The following is a 23,507-nucleotide window of genomic DNA, read 5'->3' on the forward strand; positions in this document are numbered from 1 at the left end:
CTGTTATGATGTGAGATAAAACAGATTGAATCCACATTGCAATGAGTTTTAAAAGGCCAAGCTGAAGCTTCCGAACTTTCCTCCGCGGGCATCGGGAGCCATCGAAGGTTCTTAGCAGGTGAGTGGCATGACCAAATTGACTACCGGAACGAGGATGAACTTTATAATTTCTCCGGCGCCTTCTGCCCGCCGCTCGGGCGGGCCTCACGGTAGGTGGTGGTGGAGCTGCTGGGCAGCTCCAAGCACCGGGTCGCGCCGGGCCGGCGGGGGTTGACGCCGCCGGGTCCCGGTTGGGGCCTCCGAGCCGCAGCCAGACGCTGCACCTGGACCCGGCCCGGCCGCCGATTGGACGGCTCGGCGTGACCCGGCTGTATCGCGAGACGAGATTGGCAGCGGCGGGGCCGCATGTGCCCCCGCGCTGGCTTTGTACGCCGAGCCGCCTGCCGGTCCTTTAACAATGGGCGGCGCGAGCGCCCCGGCGCTGGGCCCGAGCTGAGGCCGGCGCTTTGCGGCCGACTGTCCGCATCATGAGCGGGGCCGGCGTCCCCCGCACGCCGGCGGGGCTGGGGCTGTGAGGGCCGCGGTTCCGGGTAAGGGAGGCCGCCGTGGGGACCGGCAGGCCTGTCCTGGGCGCGGGGCACCGGACCCGCCCGGCCCGGCCTTTTGTTCGCCTTTCTGGGGCCGCGCGATCTCGTGCGCAGCTCTGGACGAGGTGGAGGCGGCCTGGGTGCGTGCCGGGCCCGGCGGGGGCCGCGGGGAGGCCCCCCCAGGGGGAAACGAGTGCCCTAGCGGCTGCCGCTGGGACCCGGGGCCGGACGGGTATTCGTCTGCTGGTTTATTCGCGGGAGGTTTTCGCCTCAAGGGATCTTCGATTGGTGTCAGTCTCTCCGCTGCCCGGGGCCGGCGCGAGAATTCGAACCCGGGACGCGGGGAGCCCCCAGCCAGGCCTCCGCCTCCAGCTTCCCTTGCGCGCACCCCGGGCCGCGCCTTGGGAACTCCAAGTTGGTCCCCTTTGCCCGGCACCCAGGCCGGCAGTTCTCAGCGCGAGCCCGCTCCTCCTGACTGGGTAGCTCGGGCCTTACGCGCGGCGTCGGGGAATTGGTTTGGATTGGTGCTGGCTTTAGGTCGAGTCCGGTGAAGAGGAGCAGCCACCCAGGGTGGCTTGAGGTCACACCCCTCGGGGAGGGGGCGCTGAGGGTCGTGTGGAAGGAGCCGGCCTTGACCGCGTCTGGGGTGTGTCTTACAGACTGAAGTTGCCGCGTCTGGCCAGGCGCGTCGCCGGGTCCCATGGAGCTGGAGGGGCAGTGGTGGCGGGGACAGCTGGCCGCCGACATTCATCAAGCGCTTCGATACAAGGTAATTTCGGTGCCCGATTTTTCCATTCAGTGTTTTGTGCCAGTTAGTATAAATCGCGGCTCCCTGGGAAGTCCGGTCACTAGTTTCCAGACCAGAAAAGGCGAGTTTGCTTATTTGCTCGAGGTTAATTAACTCCTGGGTTTCTTCCCTGGGATGTATCAGAAGAACCTGTAACTTAAGTGAGGGTGGAGCGTGGTATTTGGGAGAGGGAAAGTGGAACATGAATTTGATACTGTTTTTAAACAGATGTGTGTGCTGGCTTTTATTGGGCAGAGTAGCCCTCGTTCTGTAGTTGCTGTTGCGTTCCGCTGTTAGGTCACATCTGTACATAAATTCCCCAGCCTGTCCACTAACCTGCCTGCTATAAGACTTCGGACAAGTTACTTAATTTTCTCTTTCCCAATTTCCTCATCTGTAAAATGAATAATAATAGAATGAGGCTTGTGGGGAGATTGTGAAGATTAAATGGGTTGTTATTGTGCATGTGCTTTACAGCAGTGCTTTGGGCATAATAAGCCCTAAGAAAGAGGTGACTGTTGTTATTTTTCCCTGAGACCCCCCCCCTCCCGCCCCAGATTTGGGGGCTGTTCAAAATGCCTTAAGGTAGGAGTTAGCTGCTCCTTCCAGCTAACTGAAAGCAGAAAGTAGACTTTAATACATATTGGAGGGGGAGGGGAGGTTCGGTGCAATTTTCTGGCACAATGCAAAGTCTGTGTATTGTTCTTAAGTTAACAATTTTGCTCTTATGTCACATCTCAGTTTAACGGGTCATCTCTGCCTCTTTGATAACCAGAAGAGAGACCACATCCAAAACTGTCCCTAACTTAACTCAGTTTCATCCTGGATGGAGAGGGCCGTTTGTTATGTACAGAAAATGAGAAAGAAGCAAAACAACTGCCTCTTTAATAAAAGGGATACTATGGGGCACCTGGGTGGCTCAGTCGGTTAAGCCTCGGACTTTGGCCTCAGGTCATGATCTCACAGTTCATGGGTTCAAGCCCCGCCTCAGATTCTGTGCTGACAGCTCAGAGCCTGGAGCCAGTTTCACATTCTGTGTATCTCACTCTATCTGGGCCTCCCCCACTTGTGCATTCTTTCTCTCTCTCAAAAATAAATAAGCATTTAAAAAAATAAAAAGGTTACTGACTGTTGGAGTTAAAGTTCCTGGGATGATAATGAACTTGTATCGTCAGTTTTTTTTTTTTTAAACCAGGTTAACTACATTAGAAAACCTAATTCCGACTTAAATTGTTACAACTGTACCTGTATCTAAGGTTAGAGATTTTTTTTTTTTACATTCATTTCTGAGAGACAGACCGAGTACAAGTGGGGGAGGGGCAGAGAGGGAAGGAGACACAGAATCCGAAGCAGGCTCCAGGCTCTGAGCTGTCAGTACAGAGCCTGACGTGGGGCTTGAACTCACAAACCATGAGATCATGACCTGAGCCAAAACTAAGAGACGCCTAACCAACTGAGCCACGTAGGCGCCCTTGGTCTTTTAGTTTTAAATGTTCTCCTTTTCTAAATGTCAGCCCAGTGTATTAGGCTCTAAAGAGGATCGAAGGAATAAGACACAAGCCTGTACTAAAATTGCTTATGAACTATCGAACTATTGGAGCGTGGGGCCTGAGGGAATGCCACTGAAAGTTACCTTGGGTCACCTGTGGCGTGCTACCCTGGGTTGTCTTATTTTATCTTTAAGCCCTGTGTAAGCCACAATTGACACAATAGTCACACTTTGTGAAAAATTTATTAATCGGTAAATATGTTTATCGGTAAAACTTGAATCTTGTGGAACTGGAGAGACCCCTGTTTGTAGTATACCGAAGTCAAGAAAAGTTAAAATGAACTTTTCTTATAAAAAAATTAATTCCAGATTATTAATTTAGTGATTTAGTTGGATAGTCATGCTTATTTATTTATTCAACATATATGAATACCTGCAGTATACAAGGTACTATGCCAGGTGTTAGAATGGTAATAGTGGATGAGACAGACATGTCTCTGCCTGTGTGAGGTCTAATCTCACATAACTCAGCATCTCAATTTAGCTCTTCCTTTGCACAATTGCCATTTAGACACAATGGAAGGAATTATCTGTTTAGATCCAAGGTGTGTGGAGTAATCGTTGCTTTGACCAGCAGCATTGCATCTACTAGGGGAGGGTAAAAATTATAGCAAATGGAAATTCCCTTCAACCCCAAATGCAGCTGTTCTGATTTTTTGTAAAATATAACTATTTTCTCCTCCATTTCCCCCCAAAAACCCTATAAAGCAGCTGTCTTCTTACACTTCTCATATTGTTATCTTCTCATATTGTTATGCTATGTATACTAAAATCCTAGGATGGCTGGGAAGTATTTTCAGGAGTGTCTATGACAGATGGGAACAATGCTAGCTTGTGAAAAACACTCCAAAAATATCCCACAGAGTTGTATTTACAGTTGTGAGTACTGCTTCTATGCCTTTATTTCCATCTTGGCTGGACAGTAGCCCGTTCTGAGAAAGGGATGGCATTTAGGATGGTGAATGGACTAGTACTTGAGACTGGAGATGGAGACGACCTGCTCAGGTCTCCGTGCTTTGGTCCCATGAGATCCTGAGAAGCAGACGGGAACAAGAGTGTAAAATTCTAGAGTATCAGGAATAGACATTATAAAAAAACTTGTAAGCTGAGAGAAGCATAGGTCATTTTTTCATGCTTACATAACTGTAGTATCTGGATGAAGAAAACTGAATCTGACAGCCATCTGGTAAGCACTTGTAGTTTACCATTTAAAATGATATAAAGAGAATGTATTAGACACACTCTTAAAAATCTTTTGGTCCTTGGTGTTCTTGCCTTTGTTTTATCCACATTTAATAAGTTAACATAGTGAAAAATAAACTCCACCAAATAAAGTATTTTCCAGCTGTGTTTCCCAGTGAGTCTTTAAGACCTGTTCAAGCCTCTTTTAAAGAAAGCCTCCCCTGGCTTTGTTTTTTCCCAGCACTCCATCTCCTGAGCTGGGTTAGATCTTCTGTCTCTCTGTTCTGTAATAACTTGTGATTACTGTATTATCTTCTAATAATCTTTGGTTTATTAGACTATTATATATAAATTTCCTGATATCAAGCCATCTTTGTATTCCTAGGGTGTACTACAATTGATGATGTATTCTTTGGATATACTACTAAATTACGTTGGCTAACATTTTGTCTAAAATTTTAGCTCTTATTGGTTAGGCAGATATGTAAGTTCCATTTTTGGTGTTTGTTTATTGTAAAGTTTTTACAACATAAAATGTTAACTATTTTTAAGTGGATGGTTCAGTGACATTAGGTACATTTACATTGTGTTACTTTTACCTCTACATCTGTAGAACTTTTTCATCTTAAACTAAAATGCATTTTATCAATTCATATACTGAAGGGTTGTTTGTTTCTACCTTTTGGCTTTTGTGAATAATGCTGCTAACAATAGAGAGGTACAAATATGTGAGTCCCTACTTTCAGTTCTTTTTGGTGTATACCTAAAAGTGGAATTGCTGGATCATATAATAATTCTATGTTTAATTTTTTTGAGGAATTGTAATATCGTTATTCAGTGGCTGTACAATTTTATATTCCCACCATTCCAAAAGGGTTCCAATTTCTCACATTCTTGTCACCACTTGTGTTCTGTTTTGGATTTTTTTGATGATAGCAATCCCAGTGGGTCTGAAGTGGTATCTCGTAATGGTTTTGATTTGCATTTCCCTAATGATTAATAATGTTGAGCATCTTTATATGTGTTTATTGGTCATTTATATATCTTTGGAGAAATGTTTATTAAACCTTTTGCCCATCTTTAAGCAAGTTCTTTGTTGTTGGATTGCATATATAAAAGTTCTTTATAGGGGCGCCTGGGTGGCGCAGTCGGTTAAGCGTCCGACTTCAGCCAGGTCACGATCTCGCGGTCCGTGAGTTCGAGCCCCGCGTCAGGCTCTGGGCTCATGGCTCAGAGCCTGGAGCTTGTTTCCGATTCTGTGTCTCCCTCTCTCTCTGCCCCTCCCCCGTTCATGCTCTGTCTCTCTCTGTCCCAAAAATAAATAAACGTTGAAAAAAAAAAAATTAAAAGTTCTTTATATAATCTGCATATTAACCGTTTACCAGATATATGATTTGCAAATATTTTCTTCCATTCTGTGGATTGCCTGTTCATTCTGTTGAAAAGAGTGAACTTTGCACAAAACTTTTAAATTTTGATGTTTAATTGATCTTTTTTTTTTTTGCCTGTGGTTTTGAGGTCATATCTATGTAATTTCCTGCTATTGTGATACCTATTAGGTTTAATATTAGTATTATGCTGATCTCATGAAATGAATTTAGAACCTTTTTATCTTTCTGCTTTTTGTATGTTCTGGAAATACTTTAATAGTATAGAAAATTTCTAATTTTCGAAAAATGGTTCATGTAATTCTGAGATTGAACAGCAATGATGGGAGAAATTTTAGGTATATGAAAAGGTAGTGGCAAATGAGAGATCATAAAACTGCTCAAATGGAAACATGCTTAGAAGATACTAGTGGATGAATACTAGTCTCTACCTTCCACGTCTCTGCAAGTGTAATAGTATTTGACCTACTAGGAGCATATTCACTACCTGTTACCTTCTACCCCAAAGCTTTGAGCCTCCTAAAGGGGGTGTATATGTGTGGTGTGGTTGGGTTTTTGGTAGCAGTGTTTTTCTAAAAACACGTGGTAGGGAAAAAAGGATACAAAAATCTTGCTGGAATATATCCCTTCTATAATTAATGCATGAAACACCTATAACTTCTCACCTCACAGATGTTTAAAAATAAGGAGAAAAGTTTGGTTTTAAATTTTAAATGCCATTCATTATGGCATTAAACTTTTTCAAATTTGTGTTTCCTTCAAGAAGTGTTTTAGGCACTTATAACACTAACATATTGGGGGCAAAAGTTGTCTTTGCATCATAGGGATACTACTCCTACAGGCCAAGTTAGACTAAATGTTGTTCCTCTTGATTTAGGAGCTGAAGTTGCCTTCCTACAAAGGCCAGTCCCCTCAACTAAGTCTCAGAAGGTATTTTGCTGACCTGATTGCCATTGTGAGCAATCGCTTCACTCTCTGCCCTTCTGCCCGACATCTGGCTGTCTATTTGCTGGACTTATTTATGGATCGGTATGACATCTCCATCCAGCAGCTGCATTTAGTTGCACTTTCCTGTCTGCTTCTAGCAAGTAAGTATGAACCTCATCTACATGACTAGAAGTTTCCATTGTTTGGAATAAAATAAATTCTTATAGAGGTCAGTGAAACATCACCAAATTGCATTCATTCCAGTTTACTAATATCAGAAAGTTTATGTTGAAAGTGCTTCTTGGCATAATCATTCTTAACTAGACATTAAAAGACTAGCTCTGGGGGCGCCTGGGTGGCGCAGTCGGTTAAGCGTCCGACTTCAGCCAGGTCATGATCTCGCGGTCCGTGAGTTCGAGCCCTGAGTCAGGCTCTGGGCTGATGGCTCAGAGCCTGGAGCCTGTTTCCGATTCTGTGTCTCCCTCTCTCTCTGCCCCTCCCCCGTTCATGCTCTGTCTCTCTCTGTCCCAAAAATAAATAAACGTTGAAAAAAAATTAAAAAAAAAAAAAAAAAGACTAGCTCTGAAGCCTTTTAAAAACTTACGTGCTTAAGCTCTACATCCTGAAGATTCTGATACAAATGTCTAGGCCACTCCAGATCTATTGACTTAGAATCTGTATCATGGGGCTTGAGTTCCAAAGCTGATTCTGATGTACCTTTCCATTTGAGAGCCATTGCCTTAGGCTTTCAACCAGGAAAAACTGACCCACAGTAAATAGTTGGCATTGGGTAGAGACAGTTTTGGTTGTCGTCACAACCTGGGAGGGTGCTACTAGCCTCTAGTCTAAAGTAGAGGGCTCTAGTAAGTAGAGGGTGCTACTAAATATCTATGATGCACAAGGTAGGCCCCCCCCCCCCGCCCCGTAAAGAATTTCTGGCCCCAAATGTCAGTGGAACTGAGGTTGAGAAACTCTGTCCAAAAGGTACTGTAGTCTTGTGTTGTTAGAATACCTTCTACTGACTACATAATGAGTTGACTTAATGAGCTGAAGGTTCACAGGCAGCTTCTACAAATGGGAAAGACTGTTTTTGCAATAGGCCTGGCTCAGTGGTGGTCTGCATGGTAGACTCTGATAAATCCTGTTTGTTACCTGATGAAGAATGTACTGTTGGGTCTTTTGGTGGCTCTTTCTCTTAGTTTCTTCCTGTAATTCATTTCATTGTTAGTATCTTGACTGAAGAGAAAGAGGGTGAGTAAAGGAATTAAAATTGGGTTTTTCTTTTAGTAATGTCATTTACAGTAGAAATGTAATCCCCACTTCAGAGTACTTTGTAGTAACACCTACTGCCTTCATTTCTAACCCCCTCTTGAGGGTTTGGGATCTTATGTGAGTGCTGTCTAAGGAACATTCCCCCTACATGCTACCACCAGAGTTCTTTGTAGAACAGTTTTGTGCTTTGACTGAAAGTAAACCTAAAACCAAATGCAGGCCTTGTGATACCATTTGTGGCACTAATTTCTTCTCAGATTTTCATTTTCTTTTTCTTTTTCTATTCTTATTACTATTCCTTTGATCTGATAACCTCCTGCGTATTTCAAATTCTTTGTGGACCACACTGCATATAAATAAACACAGCCCCGGGGGTGACGTAGCACTCTTTATGGGTTAAGGTAGAAACTCTTTAACACTTAGAACCTTGCATCTGGTCCCAGCCACCTTTACAGTCTTATCTTCCCTCCCTGTTCCCATACACCTTGAGCCAAATTCTTACCAGAATACTATTTTCTGAAAATCTATATTTCTCCTTTAATCTGTTGTCCTCTATGATCCAGACACATCACCTGCTCCTCTCCCTTCTATCCAGAATGCTGGAGAGGTAATACTTGTACATTTATAATTAACCTTTAACCTTTAATTAAAGTTTCATTCTCATAAGCAATCTCATGTACAATTCTGTATGTGTTTCACACTGGCTGTGAAGCCCTTTGTGCTTTCGTAGTTGGCATAGCATTAGAAAAACCCACACTTGATACATTGGATGTGTGAGGATTCACAAATGGAATGGCTTCTTATCCTACAAAATGTTAGTTTATAATAGGATCAGTTTATAATAGACACTAGAAATCACATATGCAAGTTAGGTTATTTTTAAAACTTAGGATCGTTCATGAAAAATGATATTGCCTGTTGTGGCCATCACTGCTTTTATTTATTATTTTTTTAATTTTTTTTTTTTTTTAACGTTTATTTATTTTTGGGACAAAGAGAGACAGAGCATGAACGGGGGAGGGGCAGAGAGAGAGGGAGACACAGAATCGGAAGCAGGCTCCAGGCTCTGAGTCATCAGCCCACAGCCTGACGTGGGGCTTGAACTCACGGACCGCGAGATCGTGACCTAAGCCGAAGTCGGACGCTCAACCGACTGAGCCACCCAGGCGCCCCTCAACTAGATATTCTTTTTAAAAAAAATTTTTTTTTTCAACGTTTATTTATTTTTGGGACAGAGAGAGACAGAGCATGAACGGGGGAGGGGCAGAGAGAGAGGGAGACACAGAATCGGAAACAGGCTCCAGGCTCTGAGCCATCAGCCCAGAGCCCGACGCGGGGCTCGAACTCACGGACCGCGAGATCGCAACCTGGCTGAAGTCCGACGCTTAACCAACTGCGCCACGCAGGCGCCCCTAGATATTCTTAAACTACATGTTATTGCTAAAGTTTCCTGGGGATTCTAGTTGAATAATCTAAGATTTCTGGCCACCATGCAGTGTTTAGCATTGGTGCCAAGTTCTTGAAATTTCTACAATTTGGGGAAAAGATACTTTATTTGTGCACCATCTTAGGTTGATTGAAATGGAGCTTTTAATTGTTCTTGTTTTTTTAATTATCTCTTACTGTTTAAGATTATGATCAACTTATTGAAGATGATTTTTGCACATTTTCAAGGAACTAGGCTTTAGGATTTGTATTCCTGTGGCTTAAATATGAATTGTTGATCAGCTATTGCTGAGCGTCAGATACCTCCTCCCTTTGTTCTGCTGGCATCCGCTAACCTCTCTTTGCCGAAAGAGAGGAATTGTTTTTACATTGTTCCTTTTCCACTGGATAGTGAAGAGAGTGAGATAGGTATCCCCTAGGGTCTCAGCCCCTCCAAGTAGGCAGTGGTCAAGAGTTTAAGCTGTCGGCTGTATCCTTGGGTCAGGAATCAAAGAGACCCTTAGTAGTCTGTCTCTATTCTGTAGGTTTGCTGCTACAAACGTACTTAGGATGCGTATAAACTGGTAGCCTATTTTTAGTATCTGGTGTCTGTTTTTAATTTGTGGAGTACATTCTAGTGTTTCTTAACATTCTTACACTTTTCTTATCTTTGGCAGCTCTCCAATTAGGTTTCATAAACTTTGTTTAAGTCCTGCCTCTCTCCTCCCAGAGTGATTGAACTCTGTATGCTCGCCTTCCCCATCTGCTCCCTGCTTTAGGGTGAGCAGCCTGTTGCGTAAAAGTGGAGAACAGCTTGCAGCTGACAGGACTGGGGGACAGTGGATTCTGCTTATTAAATAGGATGGGAGGCTGTCAGTAGTTTGGCCAAAGATGGAGCACAGCTTGTGAGTTCCAGGTAATATCTGTACCCAGCTGCCTGTATGTCTGTACTGTTGGAGCTGGGAAGAAAGGTTCGACAGGCTGTCTCTGATGAAAGAGTGAGCCGTATGGTGTTTTACAGTAGGGATTACGGTGGTGAATTTCCTAGGTTTGAATCTGTTGTCAGCAATATGCATTTCAACAACCCTTAAGTCTGAAGTTACTTGTCTGTAGAATGAAAATAAAGACACTTAACTGACAGAGTTGTTGTGAGGATCAAGTAGGGTAAGATGTTTAAAAACACATAGGAAATTGAAACATAAATGTTAGCATCATAATGATTAATTCTTCTATAAACTCTTCTATAATCTTTAGTCTGACTCCCTAGCTCTAAAGATTCTGGCTCTTTCCAGAAAAGTCTGTGCTTCATCCTGGGAAATTCTTAAGTTCTAACTCTTTGTCTTGTATACCCTGGCTTCCCTTGGCTTCTGTGATCAGCATTGAACTTGTAGAGAGCACGGAAGCAGTCTTGGATATGAGGGTTTTGATACTTTGGTCAAGGTCTTGTGTAACTAAGAAATGATCTCAAAATCAGGATGAAGCCAAAAGTAAGATAGGCTATTAGTAGTGAAAATCTGACAAATGCTTATTTCTCCTTGCTTACCAGTAATGGGTTGATAAAACTTTTTAATTGGTTATCTGAAAAGTGAAAATTTTACTTCCTAGTTGACTTGATTTACATCTTTTAATACAAATAGTTAAATATGAATAGAACCTTTTTTAAAATATGAATAGAACTTTTTTCCCCCTATGAATTGCCTCTTCCTGTTCCTTACTTGGTTTTTCTCTTAGATTGGTAGTCTAACAAATTTGTGAAAATTCTTAGTATGTATCAAAGATGACTTTTTTCCTGCTCAATAATAAAAGAATCGAAATGTCTATTGGCAGAGTATACAGTGACATAGGATCCTGGCTCCTTCTGCCATATACCTACCATTCACTGCTGGCTTTGAAAATGTGCTGGTTTCCATAGCTGATCTGAGCATTTCCTATAAAGGAAAGAAAGTCCGATGTTTTGTTTCTGTGGCGTCTAATTCTTTATTTTCTGGGAAGCAGATGTGAATTTCCTGTGCCCTTATTTCCTGTTTGGGGCCTTTATCAATATAATCACATGGCTTCTGGTATTTCCTTTCAATTGAAGAAACTGATCTTTGTGATCTGTATGTGGTATTGCAGATAAGTAGATTTAAAATACCCATGCACATAGCTTTGAGCACAACAAAAATGATGGTTATGAATGCAGGTACTCACTGACTCTGTCACACATTTTTAAGTCTTTTAGTATCTATGTATCGGAGTATATCACTATATATAATGAAAAAGTTCCAAAAAACTTAAGCCTGAATAAAATCCCAAGTATAGTCATGCAGTACACAGGTTGTTTTTAACTTTGCAAGTCAAGGTACAAAGGCTTTCTTTTTACACTTGTAACCGCCAAGTACTTTATAAATACAGAAACCCCATAGATTTTTAATAATACAGAATTCTGTCTATTTTGATAGTTGTTGTCCCCATATAACCTAGTGCAATACTTTGATCTAGAAGTACAGATTTGGGAATTCAAACATAAGTCTTCCTTTTGGCTTCCATTTTTGGTTTGGTTCAGCTTACTTGACCTTGAATGAATCAGCCAACCTCATTGCCTTCGTTTTTTGAGCTTTGAAATTGGTCTTAGACAATTTTGTTTTCAGTGTTGAAAGTTTCAAAGAAATAATATGAAACATTCTTGATCCTTGAATTAAACAGTGAGTTATAGTGTATTAATTTCTTCAAAGGAACTTCAAGCATGATGTAAATAAACACATTAATTTTTATGATATTCCTTTGAAGTACACTGAGGGTGTTGCTGTTGCTACACAAATGGCAGGGTACTTTGAAAACCTTAATGATTCATCCAGAGGGATTGAACTAAATTCCTGGGACACTCTCCACTCTGACAATGGAGAACAGTGGGTTCCTTTCCCGTATCTTTATGCAGTGATGATGCTGGATGACCAGCTTGTAAAGATCACTTTAGTGCTCTCAGCCCTACTGAGTATATCATTGGAAACACTTGTGAAATTCATCTGTATGTGATTTGAATTGGGAGGGGCTATCTAGATTCTTTCAGAGTCTGAATTGTACATGGTTTTTTGACCACCTCCTACCTGTAGCAATATATAGTTAAGAGTAATTTAGATCTAAAGATACTCAAAATTTCTGAGGCAGGAGAAAAATTCTCTTTGGACTTCACCTCTTCATTAAGTCATGAGTTTTGACTCACCTGGCAAAAGAGACAAAACCTATCCCAGGTCCCCTCCCCCGTAAGCCAGACCCAAGGTAGCCAGCAGTACTTTTTCCCCAGCCCTGGGCGGACAGACTTGAATAGCACCACTGACTCTGGTCTGCTGAACATCTGGGCTGGTGACCATTACCATTTGTTGTAGCACCTCCAACACATGATATAAACCCATCCTTTCTTGGAAAAGAAACTTCACAGGGAAGCTTGTGTGGTTTCTATTGCTTTGACAATCTTTCTGCCTCTTCTCCAAAACATGTTTTTAAATGGATAAAATAAAATTACAAGATTTCCAAAGAAATCAAATATGTTGAAATAGTTCTCAAAATAGTAAAACAAAAAATTTTATAGAGTAATATGTAACATAGTCTAACAACTATAATTTTGAACAAGTATAAAAGCTTTTGTGAGAAATCTATATGATAGATTGTATTGCATACAATACAATCAAATAATTGCAATATTATATGACTGTTTTAATGTAAAATAGAACATAATAGTAGAAGGTAGAAGGCTTTAGTTAATAATTTCCTGTCTTCTGTGGACCACCATGGAAGAAACCCAGAGAGATTTGAAGACAATTCTTTGGTTCTAATGCTGCATCTTGAAAACCATACCGGTACTGGATAGTTTGAATTTTTTCCAGCCATAAGTTCTAGAGATACCTAAAATGAATGATTTATATACAGTAAATTAAAGTGTAAGATGGTACATTAATGATCTGTAGAAACATTATTCTGGGGCTGGAGAGGGAATTCTATTCCTCAGCTGCACATTTAGATGAGTATTTCCTGAAAAGAAGTTTATGCCTTAGAATAATAAAGTACAGCTATCAGAATGTCTACTCCTACTTTGTAAGGGGATACAAAAGTAAATATAAAGTATTCTCCTGTTCCTTTTTTGGTAAGAGACTTACCTAGGTTTTGTTTGAATTCAGAAGAGGAGGCTTTTCAGTGTAATGAGAATGCTTCTTAGATATTCACCCAGTTTTTTCTTCCACTGTCTCTCTGGAATTGAGATTGTGCTGAAAATAAGCCAGAATGAAACACTTGAAGTTTTTTTTGTTTTTTTTTTTGTTTTTTTTTTTAACATTTATTTATTTTTGAGACAGAGAGAGACAGAGCATGAATGGGGGAGGGTCAGAAAGAGAGAGAGACACACACAGAATCTGAAACAGGCTCCAGGCTCTGAGCTGTCAGCACAGAGCCCGATGCGAGGCTTGAACTCACCGCAAGATCATGACCTGAGCTGAAGTTGGACGCTTAACCGACTGAGCCACCCAGGCGCCCCACTTGAAGTTTTTATGTATTTATTTTTGAGAGAGAGATGGAGAGAGCAGGGGAGGGACAGAGAGAGGCTCCCAAGCAGGCTCCACCTGTCGGCACAGGGCCCAATTCGGGGCTTGATTTCACAAACTGTGATATCATGACCTGAGCCGAAACCAAGAGCTGGACACTTAACCGACTCAGCCACCCAGGTGCCCCTGAAGCTTAGCTATTTTGATTTCAGATAACTCCGTGACATGAAATTCTTTAAACTTTCTTCTATTCTAAAATAAAAGCCTGTTCTCCCACTGACCACTGCTGTTCCCCCCTTGCCAAAAGAAGTTTCCCCAAAAAGATTGTGCTGGTGATTTGAGAGTTATTTTTTCATTGGCACATATGACTATTTTCATTATACAGTATGACATAGATCAGAATGTTTACATGTTCCATTTTTTGTTTAGAGGCGGGTAGGGAGTAAGGGATGGAGGCACCAGGAGAGGATACTGCAAAATATGAGAGCCAGAGTTCTGGCACACTTGTTTCTGCCCAAGAGAGGAGAAAGAATGTCTTTGGATCTAAGTCTTTGCAGTAAGACAGCAAATCCCATTGAAGTGACCAGACCTATAATGATCACTTGTATAACATTTTGTCTCTCTGTCTTACCCCTCCCCCCTTTTCTTATAAGGTAAATTCGAAGAAAAAGAAGATAGTGTGCCTAAGCTGGAACAGCTCAACAGCCTGGGTTGTATGACTAACATGAATCTAGTATTAACAAAGCAAAATTTGCTACATATGGAACTGTTACTATTAGAAACCTTTCAGTGGAACCTCTGCCTTCCAACAGCTGCCCATTTCATTGAGTATTATCTCTCTGAAGCAGTACACGAAACAGATCTTCATGATGGCTGGCCAATGATTTGCTTGGAAAAAACTAAACTCTACATGGCCAAGTATGCAGATTACTTCCTGGAAGTATCTTTGCAAGGTGAGTCATTGTGGACGCCAGTAAGTGACTTGTGAGCTTGTAACTTGTGTATTCTGTTGCTTAAGTTCATTTTTGATGTCTCCACAGATTATGCCTTTCTAAATTATGCACCTTCTTTAGTAGCTGCTGCGTGTGTGGCTTCTTCAAGGATTATACTTCGTCTTTCTCCAACGTGGCCTACAAGATTGCATCGTCTTACTGCTTACTCCTGGGATTTTTTAGTGCAGTGCATTGAACGGCTATTGATGTAAGCCTCCTTACCTCGTGTTTGTGATTTCTCAATACTTTTCTTCATGTACAAGGCCATAAAAAGAACTTCCTTTTTTTTTAAATGTTTATTTTTGACAGAAAGACAGAGTGTGAGCGGGGGAGGGGCAGAGAGAGAGGGAGACACAGAATCCCAAGCTGGCTCCATTCTCTGAGCTGTCAGCACAGAGCCCAACGTGGGGCTCAAACCCACAAACCACAAGATCATGACCTGAGCCAAAATCAGACTTTTAACTGACTGAGCCCCCCAGGTGTCCCTCTGAAAAGAACTTCTTAAAAGCACAGCTTTTAGGATTTTGGCTCTGACAGTTACTAGCTGCCATGAGCAAGCTATTTTATGATTAGTACTTGGCAGAAAGCTGTACTTTAGCTGTTTTCTAGTGAGAGGCTGTCATTGCTGTCATGATTTGGGGTACATGATAAGGAAAGGACCTGCTCTTAACGTGAGCTCACAACTCATCAGTCCAGGCAAATCTTGCCCTTTTGCCCAACTCCACATCTTGAAATTGTAGGGCCACCAGATGTCACCAAAGTGGCAGCCACGTTTTAAGTGCTTATTGTGGAAATATTTCCCAAGCTGGAAATAGGCCTCAGAGCTACCAGCAGCCAATTCCCAAGGTTTGTGTCAAAGGAAGGAGCTTTTAGAAGGGTAAGAGTAAAATCTCACTGTTGTTAAAATTATGGTTACAGTGACTGCTACCTGGGCAGTGGGGCAGTGCATGGAGTCAACTGTTGAAGAGTTGAAGTAACATTATAATTTTTTTTTCAGTGTTTGTTTGTTTTTGAGAGGGAGACAGAGCATGAGCCAGGGAAGGGGCAGAGAGAGAGGGAGACACAGAATCCAAAGCAAGCTCCAGGCCCCGAGCTGCCAGTGCAGAGCCCAATGGGGGGCTTAAACTCAACGACTGCAAAATCATGACCTGAGCCGAAGTCGGATGCTTAACCGACTGAGCCACTCAGGCGCCCCGAATTGGAAGTAGTATTATTGACATTTTTCTTTCTCTCTACGCAGCGCTCATGATAATGATGTGAAAGAGGCAAACAAACAGAGAGGACAGGCAGGATCCCAGCCAGCACAGCTGAGTGTGTTCCAGTCAGCTTCTCAGCCCTCGCGGCCAGTTCACTTTCAGCAGCCTCAGTATCTCCATCAGACGCATCAGACCTCACTGCAGTATCGCCATCCTGTAGCGGAACAACCAAGCTGTCAGCAGATTGTATCCACCACACACACCTCATCTTACACACTACAGACGTGTCCTGCTGGCTTCCAAACTAGTGTTCAGGGCCTTGGGCATGTGCAGACTGGTGTTGGGATGTCACTGGCAATACCAGTAGAAGTTAAGCCCTGTCTGAATGTTTCTTATAACCGGAGTTATCAGATAAATGAACATTACCCTTGCATTACTCCATGCTTTGAAAGGTGATTTTATGTGAAGGTAATACCTGACCCAGACTGTTTGTGACTTGAAGCTCTGGGGCAAGCTTTTTGTAAACTTCTCTTCAAAAGGAAAGGGATCCAGATTGCATCAGAACTCTTCAGATACCAGCATGTGCTAGGAAGACTGAAAATCCCTTTCAGTGCGCCACAAACACCTGGGAGGACCGAACAAACACCGCAAACACTTTAACAGTATGTATATCAAATCCTGTTAAAACACATCCCTATAATGACAAAAATTTTCAAGCCCTGGCTGATGGTCCAAATATTTCAAAAATATTCACTACAACAAAATTTGGACAGACTCCAAATCGCCATTTTGAGATTGGCCTGCGGTGGGCTCTGGGCCCAGTGTCGGCTTATATGTCAGAGACTAATGTTTATCTGTGGACTTGCCAAACGGTCTTTTTATGAAGGAAAGTTACAGTATTAATTTTTGAAGAAGTCCTTTTTTTTTTTTTTATTCTGCAGTTTTGAGTTCCATTTTTGATCCACAAATGAATTTTTTACTAAGTTTAAACTCATGAATTGCTATTCTATACCAATCTGCAGTAAAAGAAAAAAAATTTTTTTTAGATGATTCTATATAACTTCCTATCACAATATAAGTATCTGGATTCATGTACTAAGATTAAGGATGGATTAGATCTCTTAAAATCATGGTCATAAGTTTTTCTTATTTTTTCCCCCTAAGTGATCAACCTCATATCTTTAGAATTAAAACACATTTAACTCAGGGAATTTGTACTACTTGGAAACACTTAACTGTAATGCAACATGTTTTGGGAATGTTATAGTATGAACTACCTTTATAACATAGGTTAAAATACTCTTGCTAGGATGTGTTTTCAAATGAGAACATAATTATAGCTTAGAACGAATGAAGTGGTTCCTATCATTCATGATACATACAGAGGTTTTGCATTTCTCGGTGCAATCAATGATTTATACTCAGAATTGATGTTACTCTAGAGGTTTTTTCAAGGGAAGGCTTGGCTGTAAACTGTCAGTACTAGAATGAAGTCCTATAGGTTTATTTTGAAATGGAATGTGGCCAGGGTAGTTCTCAGGTTGTGCTAGAGCAGCACTTTGTTACGTGGAAGACAAGTTTTATAAGCAGCCTTTCAATCCAGCCAGTCAGTGTAAGCAGGCAAAGGAACTGATGACTAAATTTCAGTAGCCACTTTCATTACATCAGCCCCAGAACTGCCCTGGGACATTTCACTGTATTGGTCATGAGTGAAAACAGCAATAATAAGTCATTACAGCAAGGGCAATTTGGGGGAAAGAATTCAGAGGGAATAAAACGTAAAAAGAAAGAAAGCATTGTAATAACTGAAACTGTATACATTGTGCTCTTATCTGTGGGAGAACAGAGATTTGGTGGAGGGAAGCTTTCTGATTTAAAAATTAGTAAGGTGTGTCTTTTTGTTTTGTGTGTGTGTGTGTGTGTGTGTGTGTGTGTGTGCGCGCGTGTGTGCGTGTGTGTGTTTTTAAAGATAGCACTTGAATAGAAGGGAAATTGCATGGCAGGTATGTGACTGCCACAATATGCATTGAAGACAATATTATAAATGTGTTGTGGGTATGCAGCAGGAGTCTCAGTAATCAAGCCAATGGCTTTTGTTAGGAAAGGAAGGGACTCAACGCAGTAGTGGACTGATCCAGATGGCTCCAGTGGATAAATGTGGGTGGGTGGCTTCTGCCAGCATGAATTCTAAGAGAATGTCCTTTCCTTAAAAGAATGGTAACTTGTGTAATAGAGTACATAGGGCATGATGTGAATTTATTAGTCTGGTAGATTAAAAACCACTCAGGTAAGAACACTCACTCATGGCAGTTTTGAAGCATGAAAATTGTTTTCTGAAAGTATCATCACTTTTCCTCTAGAAGGCTGCTAATTGGATTTTGGTAGTTCTTGCCTCAAGAGAGCTTGAATTATTTGGGGGAAAGTGGGTTCAAAAGAGAATATATCTTTCACATTCAGAACCCAGCACCTGGAGTCCAATTTTCAGTATTTTAACTACCTCAATAATGCTATGAATGTAAGATACTGGGATAGAGATCCCAACTTGAAACAACAGCCGGTGCCTATGGTAATTTAATGTCTTGTCAAATGCTTTTATTGATTGGTTTAAATGTCATTCTTGTTATAGAAGAATATGCCTTTTTAAAAAACTTATAACACTTTCCCAGTTTATATTTAAAAAAACTAAACACTGGATTAATTTGGGGGGGGGGTAGAATAAAATAATTAATTGGTTACTATTGCTGCATACCCAGGATGGGGTGGGTGGGGTGATTGGAGAATCAGAACTATTTTTAAAACATTAGGTTTCAATATAAATACAACTCACAACTGCTAGCCTTGGGGGACGGGGGTGGGGGGAGTTGTGTGGGTTTTGTTTTGTTTAATTTATTGGTTAGTCTTTAAAGTAGGTCTTTTTTCTTTCTTTTTTTTTTTTTTTTTGAGATTACTGGACCATCATTAAATGTGTACTGTGAAGAGATTAATGATATGTATAAAGGGCTTTACCAAAGTCCACTAAATAAACACTACTCAAGTACAGACTGCAAACCAAAATGTATCTGTGTTGTGACATTAATTGCAAATAGCGAGTATGGTGCTAAATTCTACACCAATGGAATTAGATGAGTGCTATGCACTTAATTTTAAAATAAATCTAGTTTTCAGTAAAATGGCTTTAGTGTTTTGTTTTAAATATAAATTTGATATATATTTGTAGTTTCAGTGAACCATGTCATCGTATTAGTCAGACTTGGAATCCTAATTATATTTACTAAAAGCCATCCAGATGTAGAGTATAACCAAAGTGGTAGGAAACGTTTGTGTAGTAATTATGTATTCCATACCGAGCATCAAAGCCCATAAAAGTATATCGCACACAGCTTTTGGACTTTTGAGCTTAAAATCAGTTAGTGTATTAACAATCGCAGCTTCTAATTTATTAAACAACACATACTTCAGAAAATTTGAAATCTGATCTCAGAAAAGTAGGGACACAAAACAGTCAAGGGTGTGAGAGGGAGCAGGGTCAACAGTGAGTGATAGTGGTCTGTTCACCTAAATATATCTTTTGCCACTTAATTAAACTTAAAACTCAGGTAGAAATTGTTTTGAAGAGTAAAATTTCAACAGGTTTGTATGTGTGGATTAAGAATTTCCACTCCTAGGGGCTCCTGGGTGGCTCAGTCAGTTGAGCATCTGACTTCAAGTTGGGTCATGATCTCACGGTCTGTGAGTTCAAGCCCCGCGTTGGGCTCTGTGCTGACAGCTCGGAGCCTGGAGCCTGCTTCGGATTCTGTGTCTCCCTCTCTCTCTGCCCCTCCTCTGGTCGCACCCTGTCTCTCTCAAAAATAAACATTAAAAAAATGAGAGGAGTATATATTATTTATTTCCCCACTGCTGTTAAGAACAAAAGATTGTAAAAACCTAAATGTCCATCAATAGGGGACTTTGTTTTACTATTACAGTGACATGTAAAAAGAACAAAGTATTACTATAAGGTGATATGGGCAATCTCCACGATATATCAAAGCAAAGGTAATGCTACCATTATGCTAATACTTACAGAGTAAGTAAGAAATAAGTAAGGCTTTTTTGTCTATTGATGTTCGTGGTCATTTGTGGTTTTCTCATCGGTCAATATGGAAAACTTGGAAAATAAAAAATATAAAGCAAAATGGCATAATTTCTCTTGGCACTTTTCCTATATGTATACATATATATACATATATATTTACATAATTGGCATGTTGAATATGTAACTTTGTACTCCACAATATATCAACAACATTTTTCATGAAATTAAAATACATCCAAATTAAAGTATATATGTTAGAAGGGTTGTTAGTATTCAATTATATGAATACAATATATTTTAACCATTTTCCAATGTTTTGAAATGATTAATAAACTAATGAACATGTATTTTACCACTTTCCCAACAATGACCAGAGTATGTGGGTTATAAGGCTTAAGAGTGTATCTCAGAGACCAAAGATCTAGATTGCTCTCCCAGGAATATTCTTTCTCTTGTATGAAAGCAACGAAGAATATAACAGAAAGAACCAAATATTTGCATAACCATTCACATGATTTCTGCAGTACCTTTTCCTCTAAAGCCGATCCACTAGGTATCAAGGAGTGTACTTATGAACAGAAAGCAACAGGTGTTATGAGTAGAGGTACCCCAATATCCAAACTGTTTCAAGTACAATTAGTGTAAAAGGACATAATTACGTTAATTGTGTTACATTAATGTATTATACTTAATGTCTATATCAGTGTATGCATTTATTATATTTTTAATGTTTACTTATTTTTGAGAGAGACAGAGCGTGAGCAGGGAAGGGGCAGAGAGAGAGAGACACACAGAACTCAGCGAGCTCCAGGCTGGACGCCGGCAGCACAGAACCTGACGCGAGGCTTGAATTCACAAACTGAGATCATGACCTGAGCTGAAGTCAGATGCCTAACTGACTGAGCCACCCAGGAGCCCCTCAATGTATGCATTTAGAGTTCACAGAGCTTCCTTAGTTTTAATTTCACTTGAAAATTTTTAAGAAATGTAAAGGGAACTACTAGCTTCATGCTATAGATGATGAAAACAAAAGCCCAAAGATTTTGATTGTTCAAAGTCACAACAGATTAAAGCCCAGGTATGTCATCTCTTGTGCTTCTAGGAATTTTGACAATCTTCATATTGGCTACAATCTGAAAGGAAGGGGGAAAAAAGGATGAGATTTTTTATTTTCTGTATGTTGTTCAATTCCTCCTAGTTGTAGAATGTTTAATGTTGAAACATGGAAAGTCACTGAATCCAATTTTTTTTTCTTCTTTTTTAAATTTTATTTTTTAAATTTACATCCAAATTAGCATATAGTACAACAATGATTTCAGGAGTAGATTTCTTAGTGCCCCTTACCCATTTAGCCCATCCCTCCTCCCACAACCCCTCCTGAACCCTCTGTTCTCCATATTTATGAGTCTCTTCTGTTTTGTCCCCCTCCCTGTTTTTATATTTTTGTTTCCCTTCCCTTATGTTCCTCTGTTTTCTCTCTTAAATCCTCCTATGAGTGAAGTCATATTTGTCTTTCTCTGACTAATTTCATTTAGCATAATACCCTCTAGTTCCATCCACATAGATGCAAATGGCAAGATTTCATTCATTTTCATTGCCGAGTAATACTCCATTGTATATATATACCACTTCTTTATCCATTCATCCATCGATGGTCATTTGGGCTCTTTCCATACTTTGGCTATTGTTGATAGTGCTCCTATAAACATGGGGGTGCATGTGTCCATTTGAAACAGCATACCTGTATCCCTTGGATAAATGCCTAGTAGTGCAATTGCTGGGTCGTAGGGTAGTTCTATTTTTAGTTATTTGAGGAACCTCCATACTGTTTTCCAGAGTGGCTGCACCAGCTTGCATTCCCACCAACAATGCAAAAGAGATCCTCTTTCTCTGCATCCTCGCCAACATCTCTTGTTGCCTGAGTTGTTAATGTTAGCCATTCTGACTGGTGTAAGATGGTATCTCATTGTGGTTTTGATTTGTATTTCCCTGATGATGGGTGAGTGATGTTGAGCATTTTTTCAGGTGTTGGTTGGCCATCTGGATGTCTTCTTTGGAGAAGTGTCTATTCATGTCTTTTGCCTATTTCTTCACTGGATTATTTGTTTTTTGGGTGTTGAGTTTGATAAGTTCTGTATAGATTTTGGATACTAACCCTTTATCTGATACGTTGTTTGCAAATATCTTCTCCCATTCTGTCAGTTGCCTTTTAGTTTTGCTGATTGTTTCCTTTGCTGTGCAGAGGCTTTTTATTTTGATGAGGTTCCAATAGTTCATTTTTGCTTTTGTTTCTCTTGCCTCCAGAGATGTGTTGAGTAAGAAGTTGCTGCGGCCAAGATCAAAGAGGTTTTGCCTGCTTTCTCCTCGAGGATTCTGATGGCTTCCTGTCTTACGTTGAGGTCTTTCATCCATTTTGAGTTTATTTTTGTGTATGGTGTTAGAACATGGTCCAGGTTCATTCTTCTGCATGTCACTGTCCAGTTTTCCCAGTACCACTTGCTGAAGAGACTGTCTTTATTCCATTGGATATTCTTTCCTGCTTTGTCAAAGATTAGTTGGTCATACATTTGTGGGTCCATTTCTGGGTTCTCTATTCTGTTCCATTGATCTGAGTGTCTGTTCTTGTGCCAGTCCAGTTTTCTAATTCAGCATTAGTGGGTCATGAAATCAACTTAATGGATCACAGTCAACAAACTGAATAGAAAAGAATGGAATAGAATATATGAATGTACTGCCCTAGTAAAAATAAGGATTGTTTTATTACACATTTCTAACTCCAAGTGACAGGAAAAAAAAAAAAAAAAAGCTTGGAAACACTGCTTAATCCCATGTTCTCAAACAACAGGTTGCCTAAGAATCGTCTAGACCTCAAGTCCAAAAGATTCTGATTCAGTAAATCTGGAATGGGAATCAAGAGCCTGCATTTTTAGAAGGCACTATAGGAGATTCTGATGCAGACAGTCTTGAGGTTGTGCTTTGAAAAACTATGCCCCATATAATGCAGAAGCAAGCTCTTCTGTACATGCATGTCTTCTCCAGAAGGTTTCCAAGACACCAGAAGACATTTCTTTTGCCGCAGAAAACCACCTCAGTACAAAAGTGCAGGGTTTGGTGGCATGTGCCCACTAATTACAGCCATGTTCTTGTATTGGTCTGCAGATTGTTCCCGTACCTGCCTCCATTCTGAGATATTAATTACTAGGCCAGCGACATGTCTGAGAAGGGTGATAACCATGACTAAGATCTGGATCTCTTACATCGTTAAGTGGCATATGAAGGGAGCTGGTGTCAATAATGTGTCCTTAAGTGTTCTTTGACCTTGATTATTCCTAATTGCTAATACTTTAACTAAATGCTACTACACTACTAGGCCCCAGGATTTGGGCTTGGCATTGGAGGGAACACAAAGATGACTGCCCTGGACGTCTTCACCCCATCCCAACACACAGAAAGCAAGAAAGTGGCTCAGCAAATATTTTGTCTTTGCTTTTTGCAGAGGTGCCTTGTGGATTTCAGATACCAGGGAAGTGGCTTCTTATAATCTGAGATGATGGGACTACACCCTCCAGTTTCACACTTTTCTTCCTTCTTTCACACACCAAAGGGAAACATT

At 40.8% G+C, this 23,507-nt stretch overlaps 1 protein-coding gene across 6 annotated transcripts; it reads left to right on the forward strand.

The window, feature by feature from the left end:
- The first annotated feature begins 393 nt into the window (after window positions 1-393).
- On the forward strand, window positions 394-22,219 carry CCNJ (cyclin J). 6 transcript variants are annotated; one of them, XR_007145466.1, is made up of 7 exons: window positions 394-590; window positions 1,247-1,356; window positions 6,371-6,581; window positions 14,285-14,584; window positions 14,672-14,831; window positions 15,864-16,481; window positions 22,199-22,219. XR_007145466.1 is itself a non-coding variant. In XM_047826109.1 (6 exons), exons 2-6 carry the CDS (start codon window positions 1,288-1,290, stop codon window positions 16,273-16,275), a joined length of 1,152 nt encoding a protein of 383 aa, XP_047682065.1. In that variant the 5' UTR covers window positions 394-590; window positions 1,247-1,287; the 3' UTR covers window positions 16,276-18,845. The 6 variants fall into 6 exon arrangements, 4 of the variants coding, with proteins under 4 accessions (XP_047682065.1, XP_047682067.1, XP_047682068.1 ...); XR_007145465.1 differs by lacking the exon at window positions 22,199-22,219 and adding an exon at window positions 20,641-20,717; XM_047826109.1 differs by lacking the exon at window positions 22,199-22,219 and having other exon boundaries at window positions 15,864-18,845.
- Window positions 22,220-23,507: the final 1,288 nt, after the last annotated feature.

The sequence above is a fragment of the Prionailurus viverrinus genome, chromosome D2, assembly GCF_022837055.1.
Source record: "Prionailurus viverrinus isolate Anna chromosome D2, UM_Priviv_1.0, whole genome shotgun sequence".
Classification (NCBI taxonomy): domain Eukaryota; kingdom Metazoa; phylum Chordata; class Mammalia; order Carnivora; family Felidae; genus Prionailurus; species Prionailurus viverrinus.

Coding starts and splice junctions, on each gene's coding strand:
- CCNJ (XM_047826109.1), top strand. CDS start 1,288: ATGGAGCTGGAGGGGCAGTGGTGGCGGGGACAGCTGGCCGCCGACATT. Junction 1,357..6,370: donor ATCAAGCGCTTCGATACAAG/GTAATTTCGGTG, acceptor CTCTTGATTTAG/GAGCTGAAGTTGCCTTCCTA. Junction 14,832..15,863: donor TGCATTGAACGGCTATTGAT/GTAAGCCTCCTT, acceptor CTCTCTACGCAG/CGCTCATGATAATGATGTGA.